This window comes from Stigmatopora nigra, chromosome 6 (assembly GCF_051989575.1).
Source record: "Stigmatopora nigra isolate UIUO_SnigA chromosome 6, RoL_Snig_1.1, whole genome shotgun sequence".
NCBI lineage: Eukaryota > Metazoa > Chordata > Actinopteri > Syngnathiformes > Syngnathidae > Stigmatopora > Stigmatopora nigra.
The window spans coordinates 5,254,459-5,274,092 of NC_135513.1; the positions used below are offsets into that span (position 1 = coordinate 5,254,459).

Consider the following 19,634-nt stretch of genomic DNA (forward strand, 5'->3'; position numbering starts at 1 on the left):
ACAGCCTAACGCACACAGTGCACAGTGACAGTGGTAAAAATGAGTGCTACCACACATTTAGGTTCATGTCACTCTTTATCATACAGATAGCACATGGTACAAATGTCATCCCTGTATTCCATGTGTGTGTGTGTGTTGCGACAATACCCAGCATGGAAGTAGCTTGTTGAACTAATAACACTATAAATGTGCCTGTATTTATGAAGTGATCGCAAAGAAGTCAGTTTTTGTTGTTTGGTTGTTTCTGTTTTTCAAGTGAACACTAGAAGATGAAGAACTGGTTGACAAGGGGCAGACCCCTCTCGCCCTCCCGTCTGATTCTGTCCATCCCCTCAGCCTCCCTGAGGGTTTGTCTCTGAGGATGGTGCTATGATGAATAGGCCTGTCCAAGCTAACCTAGCAGAGACCAATTAGAGTGAGGGAATAGAAAAAAACTGGAGGAAGAAGAGCAAAAGGAGAAAAGTGGGATGGATTGGAAGGATCGAGAGGTTAAAAGCAGGTTGCACAATTGGGGCAAAGTGGAAAGTTGAAGTGAGTGTTGCTTTCTATAAGTGTGTATGTGGGACCTGTCAGTGGTGAATAAAAAGAGCAAATGTGGGGCCTGGAAGTTTTAACCTCGCCTGCTGCTTCTTCTTCTTGGAAAGCTTTTGACAGGGGAGACAAGTAAACAGGGCAGTTTTTTTCCCTTCTCCTCGGAAAATTACAACCTCTTGCATAGTTTTTTTATCACACAGATAATTTGAAATTGTATGAAAATGCTGGTGGATAAGCACCATAAAACTCCTTTGTCATTAAATGATATTTTGGTACCATTGGCAGTGTGACATTAGAAGTATAAATATTGAGCTTTCTCATTTTATTACTATTTCTATTCTAATGCCTTGACCACAAAGGTAGAAAAGTAGTCCATTGTTAGCCTCCACTTTCTTAAATTAATTCTACAACATATACCAAAAGTGTAACGCAAAGGTCAGTTCAGTTCAAACGGATTCTGTTCTGTGATAACATCTCCCAGTTTTTTTCTGGGGCTTGACATCATCTTATTTAGAAAGAACACATGCCAGTCCGGCTCAGTTTCATTCAAACAGACACAATACAATCTCAGTTGAATGAGTTAGACCATATTCACAATATTTTGAAGACATTATCCCAGTGATTGAGAATATTTAGTAACTGGCCCCGACATAATATGCACCTTCACAACTTAATGAGAGCCGATAGCACTCAGTAAGCGCATCTCTCGACTGTCCTGCCCTCGCGCCGAGCCATCCACTCCCCATCTGAGAGACAATTACAAACAAGCCGGCTCCCATTTATGCCCAACAATTAATCTGCATCAGCGCAGGCCTCCTCCATAAACGAATGGCGGAACACCGAAGAGACGGATACGACGCGGAATGAAGTCGAGTCAACGGAGAGCGCGAGAGGGGAAGGCTGACGGCACAATTAGGCTTTTTAATTCTCTGCTTCAGTGGGCCGGTCCAGTCTTTATGCTAATTAGAAGGCCACGGACATGTCATAAATCTCTATGATCCTGCCTCATTTCCTCTTCTGTCTGTCTCTTTCAGACACAAAGTTCACTCATTACTTTTTATGTCGGGGCTATGCGCTTGCTGTGTAAATATACTGGGAGTAAAATTGATTTTTGCCACTTCGAATTAGGCGAATAGGCTTTGTAACATCTCCACACAGTTTTGCTGGCGATTAATTTGCTTTAATAGTTTTCCAGCTTGTGTGTCGTGTTAACAAAAACAACACTGGAATGAGTTACAAAAATATCCTCTTATTTTAATTATTTCCATGCCAGTTCATCTCATTTGACAGACAAGGCTAATGATGAGAAAGCAGGGAAACAATCCGCACATAATTGGGCATCCGTATTAAAAGTGGGCTGAAGAGGGAGACTGAAAGAGATTCACAAGTGGACAACTGGTGGCTTTAGGCACAAGCAGCTCATATTTTCACCCTCATTTAGGTCAGGCTTTTTGTAGAGCCAATTTAAACAAAGGCTCCAAATAAATGGACCTAATAAATCAAGTTGTATGCTGGTTTAGTCAATGAGGGCAAAAGCTGAAATGAAGGTTTTTTGTTTTTTTATTGAATTGCTATAAAAATATATCAGATTTGCCTCTTCTTCTGGAACTTGACCTTCTCGTGAACTACATCACTAGGATGTTGGACAAGTGTCCAGACAGCCACACCCCCCACCAAAGCTATATGCAGCAGGTACATGCCCACAAGTATGCAGGTGAGCATGGCGGACACAAACAGGCTAAGCATGCAGGCGGGCGTCGCTACCAGGAGCAAGACGGTGTGACGAAGGGCGCTGAAGATTAACGTTGGGGCGGCTACGACCAGTCTGACAAGTGTAGACGTCAAAATTGAGTACATGCTTAGGGGAGACAGGAGGAGGTAGACCGCTGTATCACTCGCGGAAAACTCCTGCAAGAAAAGTAGATGCACTGCTAACATTTTTCAGTGTTATCCTTTAGTAGGATTTCAATGGGAAGGGCAATTGGTGCTTCATTGTGAATTTTAAGCTTGTAAGGGAGAAAACACTGAAATGATGAAAAAGTATGTGCAGTGTGAAGTAACTGGTTGAGAAAACAATACACTGATTACTGGAATATCATCAGAGGTGCAAAATGTATAGTAAACTGGAGGTTGTTGAAAAGGAAGGGATTCATGTGGATGTAAACAGCTTGACCTCAGATTTTTTTTTAAAAGTGAGCAGAATTGCAATGACAATGCAATTTGTTGATGCAATTTTTTAACTGTTTCCTGCAAAAAATATACATTTTTGGAATGTCTAACCTGCCATTTTTCAGACTGTATTTAGATCACTTTGGGTTCAATGCAAAACCAAGTATAGGCACCAGTGTGCCATGTTTTTCCAGGTAAGGGCCATTTTTTTATTTTATTTCAAATTTGAGACAATGTTAACTTATTGGCTACCATTGAAAGCTCATGACCACCTTGACAGTGAGAGTCTGGCTAATGGATGATTACTGCCAACTCTTCAAGTCAAAAAAGACTGGACACCCAGTACCATTAATGACACTGAAACATTAAAATTTGCAGCCAGTCCTCCTATTTTAAATTATTTGGACGCCCATCGCTGTCAAGGGCAGGCAAAGACTCAACACTGAACACAATTTTAGGTATGAATAATGCATGTCATCACAACAAATCGTAGTGTAGTATAAATTCACGACACTGATGCAAGTATGAACATTTTGTTGCAAAAGGCTTCAATCTGGATCACTTAACAACGTGGAGGACAAACATTTCTACTCACCTCACAAGGAATTGCATGTTTGTCAAAAGTGCTGTTGGAGATCCAGGCCCGGTACAGCCCTGAAATCATAATAATGATAAGCGTCAAAACAGCCGCTCTAAATATTACATGACATTAAAGGAACAAACTTTAACTTACATGATAAGAGCACAATGAGAACAGCTGCCATTAAGAGCCTCATCTTTCTCCAACTCGCACACCTGCAAAATTCGTGGTTTTCAACTCAAACTGGAATCGTTGGAATTAATTGAGTGCAAAATGAAGCCCAAACGATCGCCTTGTCTCACCTTGGTCTCGCACCTTCCTAACATTAATACTTGAATCTCTTGTCAATGAGGTTGCAAAATACAAAAGAAATAATTGTAAAATGACAAGTTTGGAAGGAAGTGCGCCCTCTGTTGGAAAGGGGTAACAGTACCATGCAACTGACAAATACTATCAACAAGCCACTTTTGGATTCTGAGAGCATTGTTCATATTTTCGGAACCTTGTCAAAACCTTCTGAAAAAGGAAACATTCTATAACAAAAAAGAAATTTTGCTATCAAATATCACACAAGCCATTAACAAGAACCATTTGAGCATTGATGTGCTCAGTCTAAAAGACTATATGATGAATGGAAATCATCTTAATTCACCCAACAAATATTTTTACAAATTTTTGGACTACAGACAAGTATTGTAAAATGCTGTTATAGTAAGAGAAGTAAGTCTAATTGTGTATATTTTTAAATACCCTTATACTTCTGGACAGAACAGATTTTCACATATCACAAGGTGGATGTGGAAAATATATTTGCAATAAATGGATGACCAAGTTGTTAAAAAAAACATTTATTTTGATCCCTTTATATTGCCACAAACATGTCAGACAAACACTGATATACAGTACATAAAAACACCATAAAGTGGACAGATTTATATATATTTTTAAAAATTGAAAAAAAAAATCAAATCACAATATCCCCATCAAATTAGTCGGCAATTTTATGCTACCATATCTAACAATGTGTGGTTTAAAAACATGCTTGCATGCCAATAAACAACTGTACAGTCATTAGTTTTAACATAATTCTCTTGTCAAGTGACAAGTAACAACTAGATTAGGAAGCACAACATTATTTTGTTCTGACATTTGCTGGTAATAAAAAGCAGTCTTTTGAGTTCAGATGCAGGATGTGGCAAGGATGTCCTCCACTAAGTGTTTATAGACCCAAGCGTCTCCTTTTAGGCGCTGACGACGCACGCCAACCAGTTCTGACCGGTGCAGGAGACACACCTCGAGCTCAAAGGCCATGGTCACCTTCCCAAAGTCATCCAGCGTCTTGCACTTCACTGTGTACCTGAAAAAGTGGGAAAAAAACAATATATTTGTCAGTGTTTGTTCATAGTCGGTGGACAGGGGCACAGGCGGAGATAGATCTCACCCTTTCTGTCTGAATTCAACATTTTTCTCAGGCAGTATGGATAGGATGTGGTTTAACACTTGGTCTGGATTTGTCTGTCCCGTCTGGGTAACGTTGTACTGGACCTGTAAGGAGTTGAAGCGCCCCATCAGACAGCCCACATATGGAGTTTTCACATTTTCATTTCGTAAGACCGCACCTTAATCTTGCGTGGGCCGTCACGCTGCGCTCGTCTCTTGCTGGGGGTAAGCATGGTGATCACCTTGTCCAGGCCCCTCTCCAGGGAGCCAAACACTCGCCCTGCTCGCCGTTTCCGTCCGCTGTCTCCGCTAGCGGGGAGGTCCAAAGAGCGAGACCTGAGGGAAAGAACGCAGACAAAAAACTTGAAGCAAAAGGTGTGGGTGTTTTTTTTTTCCTGGACTGGGGAGGGAGACTCACCTTCGTTCAGGACTAAAAGCGAGGATCTCTATGTTTGTGGATTCTTTGCTCTCGACTGCTTTCCTCTTCACGGGCTCTTTGGAACCACTTCCTTCGACTGCTACGTGCAGAGAAACAAACCCAAATATAGTGTAAAATTAACTTGAGTTCTTTTTACAGCTGCTACAAATAATTATTTTTATGACCAATTATTATTTCAATAAGTGTAGTATTGGCTTTATGAATAAATAAATATTTACAGTTCATATTAAACAAAACAGATTTTTTTTGGGGGGGGGGGGGGGTGCTTTTTTAAGACAGAGTACGACAGCAAAGAGAGCTGTTGCTTGGAATTCCACCTACAGTAAATGAGACTCCCTCTGCTGTCATGTCAACTCATTGAAAGCATAAAACCTCTTGGGTCAGGTGACAAGGGCAACTCAACCTTGGACTCAGGGAGGCAAAAGCGGAATACAGACAGTCGATACGCTCACAAGAGGCAACCATGACTTTTGATGTGATCAACCACACGTGGGCGTGAGGTAGTTAAATAAGGGGGAAAAAAGGGGTGGCTACAGGAGGACAATATCCCCGCATCAGATTCCGCTTAGCATATAATTAAGGTTGCAATGATCTGCCAATTCAATTAGCGGTCGCCATTTGAGCCAATGGAATTAGCCTCACAATAAGCCAAGCATCCAGTTGACACTGACTGATAAATGTGCATGTCCACTTTTAGAGGCTTAATACTGGGAAAATCACTGAAAAATAGAAGATTTAATGGGAGGGAAAACAAGACACACTCCCTTGAAACATAAATAAAACGCCTATTACCACAAGACAATTTATTTGCAAATGTGTGCAATGTGGGTTGTGGTGCTGCAATGATTAGAGAGAAGACAAATGAATGGATGAAAGTACAAGCGCTAATGAAAACAAAAGCCTGGGCCATTATTCCGCCACTTTACAGCGAAACAAATTCAGCTCTGCTTGCTTCGATATTTTGTTGTCTGTGGGAATACTCAAACTATTCATCCAAAAAAAACATGGATGTTAGATCTGAAAAGGGCCTGCCGGCTAATATCTTTTTGAGTTCATCCCAAAGTTTTATTTGATCAGGCTTGGGTTCAGTGCTCTTTAGTCCCTGACCAAAATCACCCAAGCATGCTTTTAAGGATCTTTGCTCTGAGCACAGAGGCATAAAAAAGGCCTTCCCCAAACAATTTGCACAAAAGCTGGAATCATCCACTGCAAATTGTTACTACCAACATTTGGGCTTGAGTTTTTTTTACTTAAATGTCACCATTTGTCCAAATCTTCATTAAACCTACTAACAATATCTTGGAGTTCCACAATTGTACTTGTTGCAGAATAGAGAACACAAAGACAGGTGTTAATGGAAGAAGAGCAGAATAAATGAATGAAATTCCTACCTTTGGGTGTGCTTTTATACCCATTTGAGACATTTTGACCGGGCGTGGTCAAAACGTTCCTAGGTTGCATGCTTTTTTTGCTTGAGGTGGGCGTGCGGGGTGGAGGCAGTGCAAATATTTCCACCTCTTTCTCCCGCTGGGCAACATTCTCTTTGTTCTCACTGGCTTGTTGGCGTTCTTTGTGCCTCCTTTCCAGGTGGTGCGTGGCTGTTGCTTTTCTTCTCTCGGCCGGGCTCCGATTGCATCTTTTCTCTAATGGAGATGCCAGCTTCTGGAGAATATACATAGGAATTGATTTATATGAAGCATTTTCTTGATGAAGCTCGTGCAAGACAAATTTCTCCCCATTTAAGACAACCTTGTCATCAAGAGTGGGTTCCATCTTCCCGCAAACCCCTTGCTGGGGGTGCCGTGCAACCCACGGACAATCATCGATGAAGTCGGAGCAAAGATCCAAAGAATCCAGGATCACAGCGTCATCGTCATCAGCATAGTGATGTGGTTTCTTAGATTGAAAATAGAGGGATAAAAAAAGATTTGAGTGTCCGAGGACGAAACATTGAGCGGGTAAAGTATACTGGGAGTTGCAGATTAACCTGTAATCCACCATGTAGAGGAGAGAATGTATCTTCGGTGAAGTGGTGCTCCGTTTTGATACGCACAGGCTTGCCTCGCTGCTTCATTGACAGCAGAAGCAAGTATGTGGCTGTGATGTGGTCATAGCGCCACTGCACACATGAGCACTTGTTTAATTCATTGTATTTGAGGTCAAACTCGTGTCACATCACCAAAAGTATAACTTTAAGCGTGTATAATGCATTCGGATATTTCAGGAAAAAATGTTCTCAGTAGTTTGTACGAGTTCTCAATTTTGTTAAGGTGACTTTCATAGTTTAGCAGATTGAGAAGAATTCTTCAATGAGAGCACAAGTTCTTGCTTCAAGTTTTCCTTTACAATTCCATGTTAAAGGTGCCATTTAAAGATAAGAACTGAAATTGCGTGTTGCATATTTAATAAAATCACCAAGCCCACTCGCTAACTTGCAACACAAAGTGCAAAACAAGATCAAATTGTTGTGCAAAAATGGACCTCCACCTTTGCCAGATATAGAAAATGATCAAATATGGTGGTTTGGGATAGTGTTGCTGTTCAGTTCTTACATGAAGACAAGCATAGGACTAATTGCTTTCTTTGTTATTCTTACATACAGTTTCCTAATTCTTCCCTCTAAATGCCTATCGTTCAAATTTAAAACATGTCACCTACCTCTTGAACAAGTGCTGTGGTGCTCTCTCTGGACCGCTTTAAGTTGACTGCCATCTCAGTAATGCAGTCCTGGTCTATGTGACCCAGCTACAAAATAAGAGACTATTGGTTTAATAGAGCTCACTGAGGGAACACACATCATTGGAAATTTTAGCCAAATGGCCTCACTGAATACTTTGTGGTTGGAAGATGCTGTTTAAATCAGAACGAGTATGCGAGTTCATGTGTATGCGTTTATTTTGATCATACCGGTTGCTTGCTGTACCACTCCACAGGAGTGTTGTAGTCTTTCATTACCCAAGGGTGCTGAAGCAGCTGTCGTACTGCCAGGCGCAACTTGGGGTCCACCTACAGGACGAGCATGGTAAATACAACTAAATATGGACCTTTTTTTTTAATACTCTTGTTATACCAGTCTACTTACTTGCATCATCTGATTGAGCAAGAGGACGCTTCCTGGGGATAGCCAGGAAGGGTTGTCGTACGTTCCTCTCTGAAAGTACATTATTTACATTATTACTTGTACACACATTAATGTTCCATAAAAAATAAAATAATCGAATGTAAGCTCTTTGGCATTTGTTTTTATTCCCGGTTATTCTTGAAAGGTCATGTTCTTCATGCAGTGGCCTCGTTAGAAATTATGAGAAAATATTTAAGTGGCATCCTGGGACATTTTTTCCAAGTCGTATTGTTTGAACATCAGTTTGACAATTAAGAACTGGTTTGACACGCATGCATAGCAATACTCAGATCATATCGAGTAGGTTAGAATTCAAGTTTGAGAAAATTTGACTTTACGGTAATTTTCCTGTAGAGGACCATACAGTTGTCATCATCAAAAGGTAGATAGCCACAAAGTAGCGCGAACAGCAAGACTCCCATACTCCAAACATCGGCCTCGGGGGAGAAAAAAAGCAGTGTTACATTACATTTCATTCTATTACTTCCCCGCACAAAGCCATCACAAAGCTATAGAACTAAAGGGGGTTCACCTCTGAGCCAATGTAAGCTTTTCCCTGAATGAGCTCAGGAGCAGCATAAGCTGGACTTCCACAACATGTCATCAACTCATAGCCCAGACCTCCCTGTAATAGAAAATCCAATAAAAATGAAATGACTGTTAGGAATCAGTAAATACAATTAACACAGTATAGTGTAAATATTCTACCTTAGGTTTGGCACACAACCCAAAATCTATGAGCTTCAGGTTGTGGTCTCCATCAATCAATAGGTTCTCCTAAATGATTAGAAAGACAGCAAGATTTCATCATTAGTCACCATTAGTATGAACACGGATCATTTCAATATGTTTTCTGAGTATGCAAGCTGGTTCTAACCGGTTTTAGGTCCCTGTGTGCGTAGCCCTGGCTGTGGACATATGCCATGGCTGACACGATTTGTCGGAAAAATACTCTTGTCTCCTCTTCTGAGAGCCGGTCCTTTGCTATGATGTAGTCGAATAATTCCCCTCCAGGACAGTACTGCAAGAAATATGTGTCAAACAACATATGCAGGGGACACATGCTCAACTCTAAGATATCAATCTTTTTGTATGCTCACTTCAAGTATCATGAAGATTTGTGTGGAGGACTCAATGACTTGGTAGAGACGGCAGATGTGCTGATGACTTAAGTTCTTCATTGCCTCGATTTCTAGCTTCACACGAGGGAGATCGTCCTAGGAATATTATGTCAACTCATTTAGTTTAAAAAAAAAAACAATAACACAAGCTTCCTAGAAACAAGCTTCAAGTTCAAGATCCATTATGTGTAATCATAGACAGCAAAAAAATACAAATAATTAAGCAATTGTTTCAACCCTGAAGGGCATTTTGCTACAAATAGGAAATAATAATGATAATATTAATAACTAAACAATTTTATTTAATCAGGCCGGTGGTATGCAAGTTCTCTCATTTGTTATGCAAAATTGTGACAGCTGTTTTGTACTGATATGCTATATTTCCACGATCGCATAAAAATATATTAATTTGAAGCATAACATTTCTCATATCACTATTGTTTGATACAGGGATTTTTTTTCCACATATATAATCTCCTGATTCTACATTGTCTGCTCATTCACCTTTACAATTGTTTTAGGTGAGTTAGAAAATACCACAAAAGTGTTTCAATACCAATAATCTATTAAAATACATTTTTTAGGACTCACCCCAAGGTCCTTTTTCTGCATGATCTTAATGGCCACCTTCTCTCCTGTCAGGATATGCCGACCCAGCTTCACTTTAGCGAAGCCCCCTTCAAAAACAGGGCAAATTTAAGCCCCACAATTGGAATCGACACGTATTTTTAGACATGGTTTGATGTTTTCAGCAAATTACCTGAGCCAATAGTCTCATGAACCTCGTAGTATTTGTAAAGATCGTCTTCCCGACGTGATTCCATCCTCTCCATAGGCATTTTGTCGACTTTGCCCCACCCAGCTGTCGCGGAGAAAACCAGCTGAAATGGCCAAGAAGACATCCATTTACACCAGAGAAGTGCATAGTCGATCATAATAAGCAATACTTAAAAAACCAATATTGCACAGTGAGACACACTCATTCATAGCTCGCCAATTGTTCATGGAAACAACCAATCGGTGACACAAAACAATTCAACTTACGACAGGGAAAAGACCACGTCGCGGTGACGTTATCCTAGATCACCAAAATGTATGCAAATTCGTCAAATGAGATTTGCAAAGTCGTCAACTAATTAGCAAGGCAAAGAAAGGTGAACCGTGGCAGCGATCGAGTGTTTTGCCAAAATGATTTGAATTTCGCACGTTAGAACTCTACTTCCGTTTTCCGTTTTAGCGGCCGAGCGCCGTCAAGTGGCTGTTGGACAACATTTCAACTTTGGCCATTAACTCATTCACTTTTTTTTCCATTCTCTTCTCTCTTTACTCATTCACTTCTACTGACAGCATCAAATAGCAATCATTTTCATCATATTCCTTTCAAAACAATTTATGGAAGTTCTTGGTGACACTTGAAAATATGTTTTTTTTTCAGTTGCCAAGAATGATTAAGAAAATCTTTCAAATATTTTTGTATGACAACACAGCATGAATTTCCCCTAAAAAGCCTTTAGACTTTCTTGTGGAATCATGCATCATAAAAATCTGTCATGCTCATGTTGTTCTTAAATAATTTAGAATTTCATTAAACATCATCAAGGCCATGATTAAATGTTTCATTTTGCTGAATGGTCAAAGGTTTCAAAACTTTTGACACATTACACCATTGAGACAGTAAAAACAGATTTTATGAAATATATCTTCACCCCTGTCCCCTTTTTTATATCCACGGGGTCAGAAAAAATTGGATAAATGATGAATAGTTCCGAGTAAGAAATCACAAGAGCTTTGTACGCATTCCAGGTAGTGATGGCATTGCTTTAATGAGCTACCCAGGCATACAGGGTGAAAAAGGCCAACATTCAATCACAAGATAAATGTGGAACAATAAAAAAAAAAGTTTTTATGCACACGCCATATGACTTGACAACATGGACAATCCTGATATACTTCCATGCTTCCTTTTATACAAGGTCAAACATGAAATTCATCATTTGACGTGCTCCTGAGACTGTGCGTATTGGTGGACGTGAAGTTGAATTGTGAGGTCCATGCTGAGGATATGTTAGACGAGTCTCAGCCTTTGGCATCGAGAAGCCCAAATACACAAATACGAACCAAATAGCGGTCGTCTTCAAACATTCAAAGCTCTTGGGTTCATGCTAATAAACCAATCAATCAACATTTATTTTGTTCCATTACAGTTCCTACATTAGCCAGACTAATATGTTGTCAAGCAAATAATACTCCCAAATCAACTGAACAATCATAAATTGTACAAGTCCGTTGTGAAAATACTATTAAAAGATATTTTCCAGCACACCACTGTTTAAAAACAAAAATATATCACTTTAGTTTAACTCGCATCCAATTTTTCTGTGGTCTCGTACCAACATTCAGTGATTTTAAACCTGTAACCCCCCCACAAAGGCATACATATTGCTGGTTAAAATACAGTAAAAATACAAAATAATGATATATGTTGTGTGATAATTTAGATGCAAAATGTAGTAACAGATTTTAAAAAAAGAAAGAAAAACACCCCTGAGGTCAAATGATAAAAAGCAACCAGAACTTTGTACACTCATGACTTTCCTATTATGCTTCAAAGTGGCAGCACTGAAGGCAAAAAAAAAGTATTGTATCCATCCTATGTAAATGCGCAAGCTTGGCTGTTATTACTACAGTATATCTGCTGCATTGTGAAATTAAAAAGGAAACCCTGAAGGCACAATTATCTGAGGCAGAATATGTCTCGGGAGTTTGGTGCAACAATGAAAAGCATTATGGAATAAAATTAAGCAGTTTAAGGCCAGATTACTTTAAAACAGTCCAATTAAAGAATACTAACTCTGTCACACTTGGCATCACATTTAATGAAATTCTGGTATTTTTATAGCTTGGCGTGCCACATGGTTTTCCTATCCATCTTTAAAACCAGTATATTAAAACAGGGCTTTTTGCCCCTCTTTCAGAGGTTATTATGCATAACAATGTATAAATGTAGTTGTCATGTTACAAGAATATACATGGGCTTAGTCTATAGTATCTTAGTAAGGAGTACATCCAAGCATTTGGTTGATGACTTTGGCTTTGGAAAGGTAGTCTACGTATTCACACAATACGTGTATGAAACACATGTAAAAACATCTCCGTCCAAAAAAAAAGAAAAGAAAATGTCGGGGGGCAAAAAGTTCCACTAAATTTCCGAAATGGTTCACACACTGATCCATCAAATCCTGTCTGATTCAAAAGCTTCTCCTCTTGAAAAGGAAATGGCAGAATAGTTTGAGGAGGAAAAAAATATAAAGATTTTGCTTGGTTCAAGTCTGCCATTCCTCCTGTGCAAGTCAATAGAAAAATGCTACAATGTTCTTTTAAGGGGGGCAAGTGCAGGACAGGCCGAGCTCCCGTGCATTTCCTCTGAAATTGGCAGGATTCGGCTAATGTTTTTCTTTCTTGGCAAGCTCTCTAGGTCTCCCTTTGCGTCTTTTTACACAAGAGAGACATATAAAGGATCACCACATCAAGTTCATGATGTCCACTTCTCCCACGACAGAACTTTCCCCTGCTGATATTGGCTTCGGTCACCTCCCTGCCCCTGTAAGCCTCTCACTCGCTGTCTGTTTCTATATCCGAGTCAGACCACTGCACCGGGCTCAACTTCCCACGACGCATGGCATATTCGATGACCGCCGTGTAGCAGAAGTAGTACTGGTCCCAAGTCTGGATGCTGAAAGCCCTCTGTGTACGCATGCGGCGGACTGTCTGATGGATGTCTACTGTGTCGATATCCTCCAGCCTGGACAGGCAGATGTCCAGTGTGCAGAAGGTGCCTAAAGTCAGGAAATAGGGGAAAAACGGGAAATCAATATTGTTAATGTAAAAGGGAGCCTCAAGCCAGCTGGCTAGACAAACCATGGTGGAAACAATTTATACCATTAGCTAATCAATACCTCAACAAAAAAAGCTATAGAAGGGGGTAAATATGTTAAAACATTACCTTAATTATTATTTTTTTTGAATGCAATTTGATGTTAATTTCTCCATGTTTACCCTGTTTGCATTACCTGTCCTGCCGATACCAGCACTGCAATGGACCACCACAGGAGGTCCCTCAGGAGGCCCTTTCCAACTGGAGCTCAGACTCTGAACTGCGACTTCTTGCCTCTGAAGTACATGTTCGCGGAAGTCCAGCATGGCTGACGCACTCTTGGGCACCCCAAAGTCTGGCCAGCTGACATAGAGGTAATGGCACACATCTCGTCTCTCCCCAGACTTGATTAAAAAGAAGACAATTAAACATTGGGTTTAAATCACCAAACATATGATTTATTTTAGGAAAGCTATTAATTAACCCATGTTTATTTATTGTGACAGGTCATGGTCAAACTAATAATTGTTGTAAAAGTAAATGGTATGCTATAGTCCTTCCACACATGATCACAGTCCACCTATTAGTGCATATTTTGCCGAATATTTCTACATGACTGTAGCTCGAAATTGTTATCCTATCAAACCTTTTAATAGTAAATATCAGTAATAACTCACTTGGGTATTATAGAGCTCCAGATTTGAGAGTTTGAAGTCCTGGAAGACTTGGATGTGGGTGTTTCTGACAAGAAAACATCCGTGTTGCTCTGTTCTGCCTTCCTCCAGTGGCCAGTACTGACCGCACTTTACACGCCCTCGCTCCACAACTCTGGCAAAGCCAACATACACACTCGTAAGCACCGTCAAAGAATAAATGTCCGTACTCCATTGAACATACTTAAAATAATTTACCTTGTTGTCATAACAATGATGAGTACCATCTGCTCCCACACCATGCGCCAAAAGTCCCCAAATGTTTTTGGCAGAGGACCTGGGGGCCAAAAATAGTATTGGATTTGTCTACAATGGTGACGGCTTGTGTATACTGCATGGAAAATAACATAAAAAAATCATGACGAGTAGGACTGTGTGCTTGTTTTTTTACCCTGAGTAGCAATATAAGCCCTTCTCTTCTTGTAGCCATCCATGAAGCTAGCATTTATGTAATCAGAAGTCTGCAAGTCACATAGAAGAGCCAGTGCATGAGTTTTACCCTGCTGTGATAATTACCAGTCCTCTTTTGAATGCACGCTAAAGCCAAAGATCACTTTGACAAATTCATTCTTACCTCGTCGTCTTCGTCACAGAGCTGACAGAGTCGAACTCTGGATTGGTCCAGACACAAAACATCACTGTACCGGTTCTTGATCTGATTGGAGAGTTTCCTTGGAAGAAACAAAGAAAATATAATCTCAACTATTACAGTGTTTGGGCTGAGCTACGGACAGGCAAAGATAAGGAACAAGTACTGTTAATGTAAACATGACAGATAAAATGGAAGAATTTGTGTAGCTTTACGAGATAAAGATATACAGTCATGGTTAATATTTAATGCCCAGAATACATCACTTGTACTAATAGATCAGGTGAACTCAAAGTTTTTTGCTCCAAGATCTACTTTTCAAGAGCTAACCTCCCATGATCTACCCTGTCAAAGGAGTCAAGGGTGGGGGTAGGTTTTTTTTTTTAATTTTTATTTTTTATTTTTTTTACTAAGCACTGCCTCTCCTGTTTTGGGTCACATGAGAGTTGGACTCATCTCTTATCCCAACTGACTCAGTAGGAAGGAAGCAAGTGATTCCCTGAAGCAATTGTCTATCAGTCAATGAAACGATTGTTCAAAGTGACAAAGCCAAAGTATGTCTTGTTCCTGGAAGGCGAGGTTAGTCAGCACGTATAAATTCGAGGAAGACAAATCTTCAATGCTGGTATGTGTCCCAATTCTAGCATGGAATGTGTATAAATCGGTGAATATTTTTTATTCATCCTTATAACATGAATAGAGATGTTCCGATATTGACTTTTTTCCTTAACATCTGATGGTAGATATTCATCACAATTCAGGACAAAGTCTCGTCTAATAAAAAAAAAATGGTATAAAAAAAAAAACACTCAAAATAAAGGTGATTTGGTAATATCTTACTTGGAGTAGTCAAAGGTGCCTGCTGGTGACTCCTTCCGAATCTCCTCATACTCCTGATAGATCCCTTTCTTTTTCTTTCTCTTCACATGATCTACCAGCTCACGTATTGCCATTCCTCCATGCTCTGGAATGTGAATAGATTCCTCAATGCAGCAGTCATCATCACCATCACATGATAAGGGCAACATTTGGGAACCGGACTGGTTGGGCAGCCGAGGCAAAGCTTTCTGGGGCAATGGCGGCACACCCTCCTCTTCCTCATCCTCTACATTCATCCCTTTATTATCCTCACTCAGAGGTGCATTATCCCAGTCTTCTGTCCTGCCATCCACTGAGTCCCCATCACCTTTGTGAGAGAGCGGCGTGTCAGGAGGTGTGTCCGACTGTGGGGGAGCACGACGTCCATGACCCAACGTGTTAGAATTCGGGCTCGAGCTACTAACGCTCCCCATGTTGTTACCAGTCCCAGCTGACCCGTTCCAGTGTTGGTGATTCCCTTGCTGTCTTTTCGCAGCAGAGTGGCCCAAAGTTCTGCCCTCATCCATACCGCAATGGTTTTGGGGGTTTGCATTGCTATCATCACTGGAGTTTGAGTTAGGCGTAGTGAGGTCACAGCCCAGCGGAGTGGCCGAAAAGGCTTGTGTTTGCCCCGCGCCATTGCTCGAGTCTTCGCTCTCAAGGCCGTAAGAGCGCAATAGGCTTCCCACACAATCGTGGCCGTCTTGTAACGTCGTGTCACCCTCCAGAGTGTTGGCATTGATGCACGACTGAATCCAGGCTACGTGGCTGTATTGGGATGTCCCACCGAGGTGCTCGGGGAGAGAGGAGACTGGGATGTGATTGGCCAACTCATTAGCCTTCACTGTGCACACCTGCAAGATGGAAAAGATTAAATAATAATCATACAAATTTCAATTTATACCTATGTGGAGACACACTTTATTGGTGTTCAGTATTCATTCCTGCTCGGAATTGTTTTTATTTTTTAAACAAAAAAATAATACACAATACTGTATAAACATCAATAGAGTCTAAAATGCAGAAAAAAATGTCAGTATGTATAGGAAATAATGACTTGAAGCAGTCATACTTGATTTTCAATTTCTTGGCGCTCTGATTGAATCATTTTGTTTTTAACTTTAGAACGCCTGACTTGCGATATGGGGACTGTATACTTACTATATAAGTAAAAGAACTATTAATTAGGTAAACTGTCCTGGTAAAAACGGACATACCCGTTCTCTCATCTTCTCGCGCAAAAAGAGGCGAAGAACTGCAAACGGTGCTCGAAACCATAGAGGAGAGGACACGATGAAGACACATTTTAAACGAGCAGGAAACGCTCCCTAAAAGAAACAGACAACAGGCACACTTCCTTAAAATATAGAAATATGCTGTGGTCTGTAATTACTGACCGATGATATTCATAATATTTACCTTGAGCAAATTGAGAATCTTGACACAGAGATCATAGTCAAAATTCCCATAACTGGAGTTGGTCATGTCATATACAAATAAAAGTCCATCTCTCTGGGTTTGAACACTGCGGAAAAAAAAAGAAAAAAAATTAAGGATTCAAAAACAGAATGAAGATGGCATACGAATTGTAAATAAGAAGGGAAGTGCAAAGCAGTGGGGGTGGGGGCTGCGTCACTCACCTGTCTATGGCTTTATCAAGCTGATAAATGATGGCCTGCAGCACGGCTTTGTGAGTGGTCACGTCCGGGCGATGGAGGCGAGCTGTGAAAAGCGCTAGCGCAGCACCATTTGCATCACGTCCCGGCTGGAAGGAACATGATGTGCAAATTCAAGTACATAGGCAAACATGCATACATAGAAATATTATCATTTAAGGGGAACAAAAGTTAGAATGGAGGTTAGATATGTGTTACTTCTTTGTGGAATGTTTTCACCACTCACCAGGACAGTGAATTTGCCACAGAGCAGCTCAGATCGGAGAGGCTCCTCTTCAGGGTTTATATTGATAATCCCCTCTTTGATTCTTGTGTTCTGACATATTAAAAGAAGGGGAAGCATCATGTTAATAGTAAATGAATCATTTCATTCATTTTTCCCTAAGATGGGCGCAGCTGTACCTTGTACGCTTGGAGGAGGTCGATGGCTCTGAAGACGTCAAACTTGCTGGCCATAAGAAACTTAACAGCTGTGGGTTTGGAGACGAGCCCGGCGCAGTGAGGCTGCTCCTTGTTGTGCACCTCTCTCAGGAACTCCTCCACAGCCTGGAACACAAAATAAATAAAAATGAATGAAAAACAGAATCGTGGGCATATATGAGGATGAAATTGATTCAGCAAAGAGAGATTGCTAAAAGAGACAGGAAAGGTCTTTGGTCCCCTTCACTTTTTAATACCAAGCAGCATAGGTAAGTCAGATAGAAATGCTTGTGGTAAGGATGCTCCCCATACAAGATGAAATGGGTTACCACAACAGTCTGCTTGTTTATCAGTCAACTGAGGCACAACTGTGTTCCAATTTGGAACTACTATCACAAAGCGGGCAATGACAAATATTATTGGAATTTTCTTTCCCAAATTTGAAGCGATTCAGTGGTTCTCATAGCAGGTAAAAGATAACTAACACACTCTGATTCATAATAATATTACAATGCATGATTTCTCAGCAGATCATTTCCTGCAGCAAACCTGATCATGATGGAAGGTGGGATGTTAGTGTAGATCGGTTGAGTGCCCAAAGTATCAGCGGTGTGACTTCATGATGGGAGGATGAGTCATTTATTATCTGAACAGCATGGCTGATTAGACATTCGAGAACAACTTCTTGTGGTACCCTTAGCACAGCACGTTGTGCATGTAAAAAGCAACAGTTCTGCTCCGTCATGAATGGTGCAGAATTTTTTTCTGGATTTTTTGAAAGAAAAAATATCTACATACTGTATACAAAATTACATGCAATATGCAAATAAGTATCACATTCAGAATACAACTAGCCCACACTTGTCTGAATTTGCCGTAGTGAGAACAAAATCATCCATTGAGTCACATTATTTATCTCATACAGTGGCTAAATGGGAAATGAAAGATATCAGGTTTACTGTAAAAGACAGACCTGCTCTACATGCTATGCAGTAATGACCGCCACATCGATAGTGAGAAACTGGAAAGCCACTTCTGAGAATTCACTACACACTACTTAACAGTTGAAAAACAAAAATAACAATGACACATATGGCGTTTCACCGGGATGACAACATCATTAATGAAGAAATTCTAATAGTGATTTTCAATAGAATAACCCATTGGGTGATTTTTGTTGTTGTTTCTGTTAAACATTGTCCATTAGCTTTTGGATAGAGTGGGGGGCTGAATTACATGTAGTAGCTGACTGTAAACCACAGAAAGACGGGCAACCTGCGCCACATTTCTCAAGACAATATTAAGAGAAAGACAGCTAATCCTGCAACACATTTGACACTTGCAAGACTGCGATGCGACCATCGGGGCCGTTTGGAATGGCAAACATTACTATGTTAGCACATGCTAGCCGCTGTCAAGCACACGGGAGTCAGTCAGTCGCCCGAAAGGAGGCTGATCATGGGCAGCCTAGCTTTCCCCAGAGCAGTCAGGGTTATAAAACGCTACAGAAAATTGTCAGTTGTGCTGTCGCATCACCCATAGCATATTAGATTGTTTCTGATAGGTAGAAACTGGAGAAAAGTCCGTCAAAAGATACTTACTTGGTGCTCCTGAGTTGTCAGGGCTTCCGCCATCTTGAAGCCTCGGCAACGTCTCAGGGGGCGGGGGACACGCCCACCAGCACACGCCCTTCTCCTCGTGACAGAAGGGCCCCGCCCACGTATATACTCCGCCTCCAACGTGTCAACTATACGTAGCGTAGTAGTACTAGTATACTACATACAAATTATGAAAATATCATTGAATATGCCCCACAAGAGATACTAAAAATCAGTCACATTCTGTTGCACTTCTCATATTTACTACTATCGATTGAGATAGTCACTTAAACAGCACATAACCATGAGTTCAGGGATGAAAACCTGACATGTTGAAATCAATGTAGTATATTGGGTTTTGCATCATTTATATTAAAAAAACACAGTGAGATCGATAATGCGGTTTTATTTATCCTTGAATTTGCATTCGGGTGAATAGTTTGGGTTTTGTGTTCCACCCAGAATGTCGTTGATCACGAGAAAGATAAGTTTGAGACGTCGA

General features: G+C 40.6%; 3 protein-coding genes across 7 annotated transcripts; all 3 read right to left on the reverse strand.

Annotated features, from left to right (window-relative positions):
• Window positions 1–1,763: 1,763 nt before the first annotated feature.
• Window positions 1,764–3,729, reverse strand: LOC144198426 (uncharacterized). Of its 2 annotated transcripts, XM_077719427.1 has the most exons (4): window positions 3,586–3,729; window positions 3,437–3,498; window positions 3,299–3,357; window positions 1,764–2,442 (listed from the first exon to the last, which is right to left on the reverse strand). In XM_077719427.1, exons 2-4 carry the CDS (start codon window positions 3,477–3,479, stop codon window positions 2,119–2,121), a joined length of 426 nt encoding a protein of 141 aa, XP_077575553.1. In that variant the 5' UTR covers window positions 3,480–3,498; window positions 3,586–3,729; the 3' UTR covers window positions 1,764–2,118. The 2 variants fall into 2 exon arrangements, with proteins under 2 accessions (XP_077575553.1, XP_077575554.1); XM_077719428.1 differs by having other exon boundaries at window positions 3,437–3,586.
• A 386-nt stretch (window positions 3,730–4,115) lies between these two features.
• On the reverse strand, window positions 4,116–10,629 carry melk (maternal embryonic leucine zipper kinase). 3 transcript variants are annotated; one of them, XM_077718900.1, is made up of 18 exons: window positions 10,449–10,629; window positions 10,165–10,285; window positions 9,996–10,081; window positions 9,384–9,500; window positions 9,161–9,304; window positions 8,992–9,060; window positions 8,816–8,908; window positions 8,622–8,720; window positions 8,245–8,313; window positions 8,070–8,168; window positions 7,821–7,907; window positions 7,150–7,281; window positions 6,912–7,058; window positions 6,554–6,821; window positions 5,142–5,241; window positions 4,903–5,059; window positions 4,725–4,828; window positions 4,116–4,640 (listed from the first exon to the last, which is right to left on the reverse strand). In XM_077718900.1, the coding sequence occupies exons 2-18, from the start codon at window positions 10,241–10,243 to the stop codon at window positions 4,463–4,465; spliced, it is 2,028 nt and encodes a 675-aa protein (XP_077575026.1). In that variant the 5' UTR covers window positions 10,244–10,285; window positions 10,449–10,629; the 3' UTR covers window positions 4,116–4,462. The 3 variants fall into 3 exon arrangements, with proteins under 3 accessions (XP_077575026.1, XP_077575025.1, XP_077575024.1); XM_077718899.1 differs by having other exon boundaries at window positions 5,142–5,238; window positions 6,554–6,824; XM_077718898.1 differs by having other exon boundaries at window positions 6,554–6,824.
• Window positions 10,630–11,201: 572 nt separating this feature from the next.
• ptpn9b (protein tyrosine phosphatase non-receptor type 9b) lies at window positions 11,202–19,217 on the reverse strand. Of its 2 annotated transcripts, none has more exons than XM_077719568.1 (13): window positions 19,136–19,217; window positions 17,517–17,660; window positions 17,341–17,430; window positions 17,079–17,203; window positions 16,858–16,963; window positions 16,656–16,766; window positions 15,421–16,292; window positions 14,566–14,662; window positions 14,383–14,452; window positions 14,190–14,268; window positions 13,956–14,106; window positions 13,475–13,682; window positions 11,202–13,240 (listed from the first exon to the last, which is right to left on the reverse strand). In XM_077719568.1, the coding sequence occupies exons 1-13, from the start codon at window positions 19,166–19,168 to the stop codon at window positions 13,017–13,019; spliced, it is 2,310 nt and encodes a 769-aa protein (XP_077575694.1). In that variant the 5' UTR covers window positions 19,169–19,217; the 3' UTR covers window positions 11,202–13,016. The 2 variants fall into 2 exon arrangements, with proteins under 2 accessions (XP_077575694.1, XP_077575695.1); XM_077719569.1 differs by lacking the exon at window positions 19,136–19,217 and adding an exon at window positions 18,084–19,124.
• Window positions 19,218–19,634: the final 417 nt, after the last annotated feature.

Coding starts and splice junctions, on each gene's coding strand:
- LOC144198426 (XM_077719427.1), bottom strand. CDS start 3,479: ATGAGGCTCTTAATGGCAGCTGTTCTCATTGTGCTCTTATCAT. Junction 3,358..3,436: donor TCTCATTGTGCTCTTATCAT/GTAAGTTAAAGT, acceptor TTATGATTTCAG/GGCTGTACCGGGCCTGGATC. Junction 2,443..3,298: donor AACATGCAATTCCTTGTGAG/GTGAGTAGAAAT, acceptor CTTTTCTTGCAG/GAGTTTTCCGCGAGTGATAC.
- melk (XM_077718898.1), bottom strand. CDS start 10,243: ATGCCTATGGAGAGGATGGAATCACGTCGGGAAGACGATCTTTACAAA. Junction 6,825..6,911: donor AACCCACTCTTGATGACAAG/GTTGTCTTAAAT, acceptor TATATTCTCCAG/AAGCTGGCATCTCCATTAGA. Junction 5,060..5,141: donor GCTTTTAGTCCTGAACGAAG/GTGAGTCTCCCT, acceptor TCTTTCCCTCAG/GTCTCGCTCTTTGGACCTCC.
- ptpn9b (XM_077719568.1), bottom strand. CDS start 19,168: ATGGCGGAAGCCCTGACAACTCAGGAGCACCAA. Junction 14,107..14,189: donor ATCATTGTTATGACAACAAG/GTAAATTATTTT, acceptor TGGCTTTGCCAG/AGTTGTGGAGCGAGGGCGTG. Junction 13,683..13,955: donor TGGAGCTCTATAATACCCAA/GTGAGTTATTAC, acceptor TTTTTAATCAAG/TCTGGGGAGAGACGAGATGT.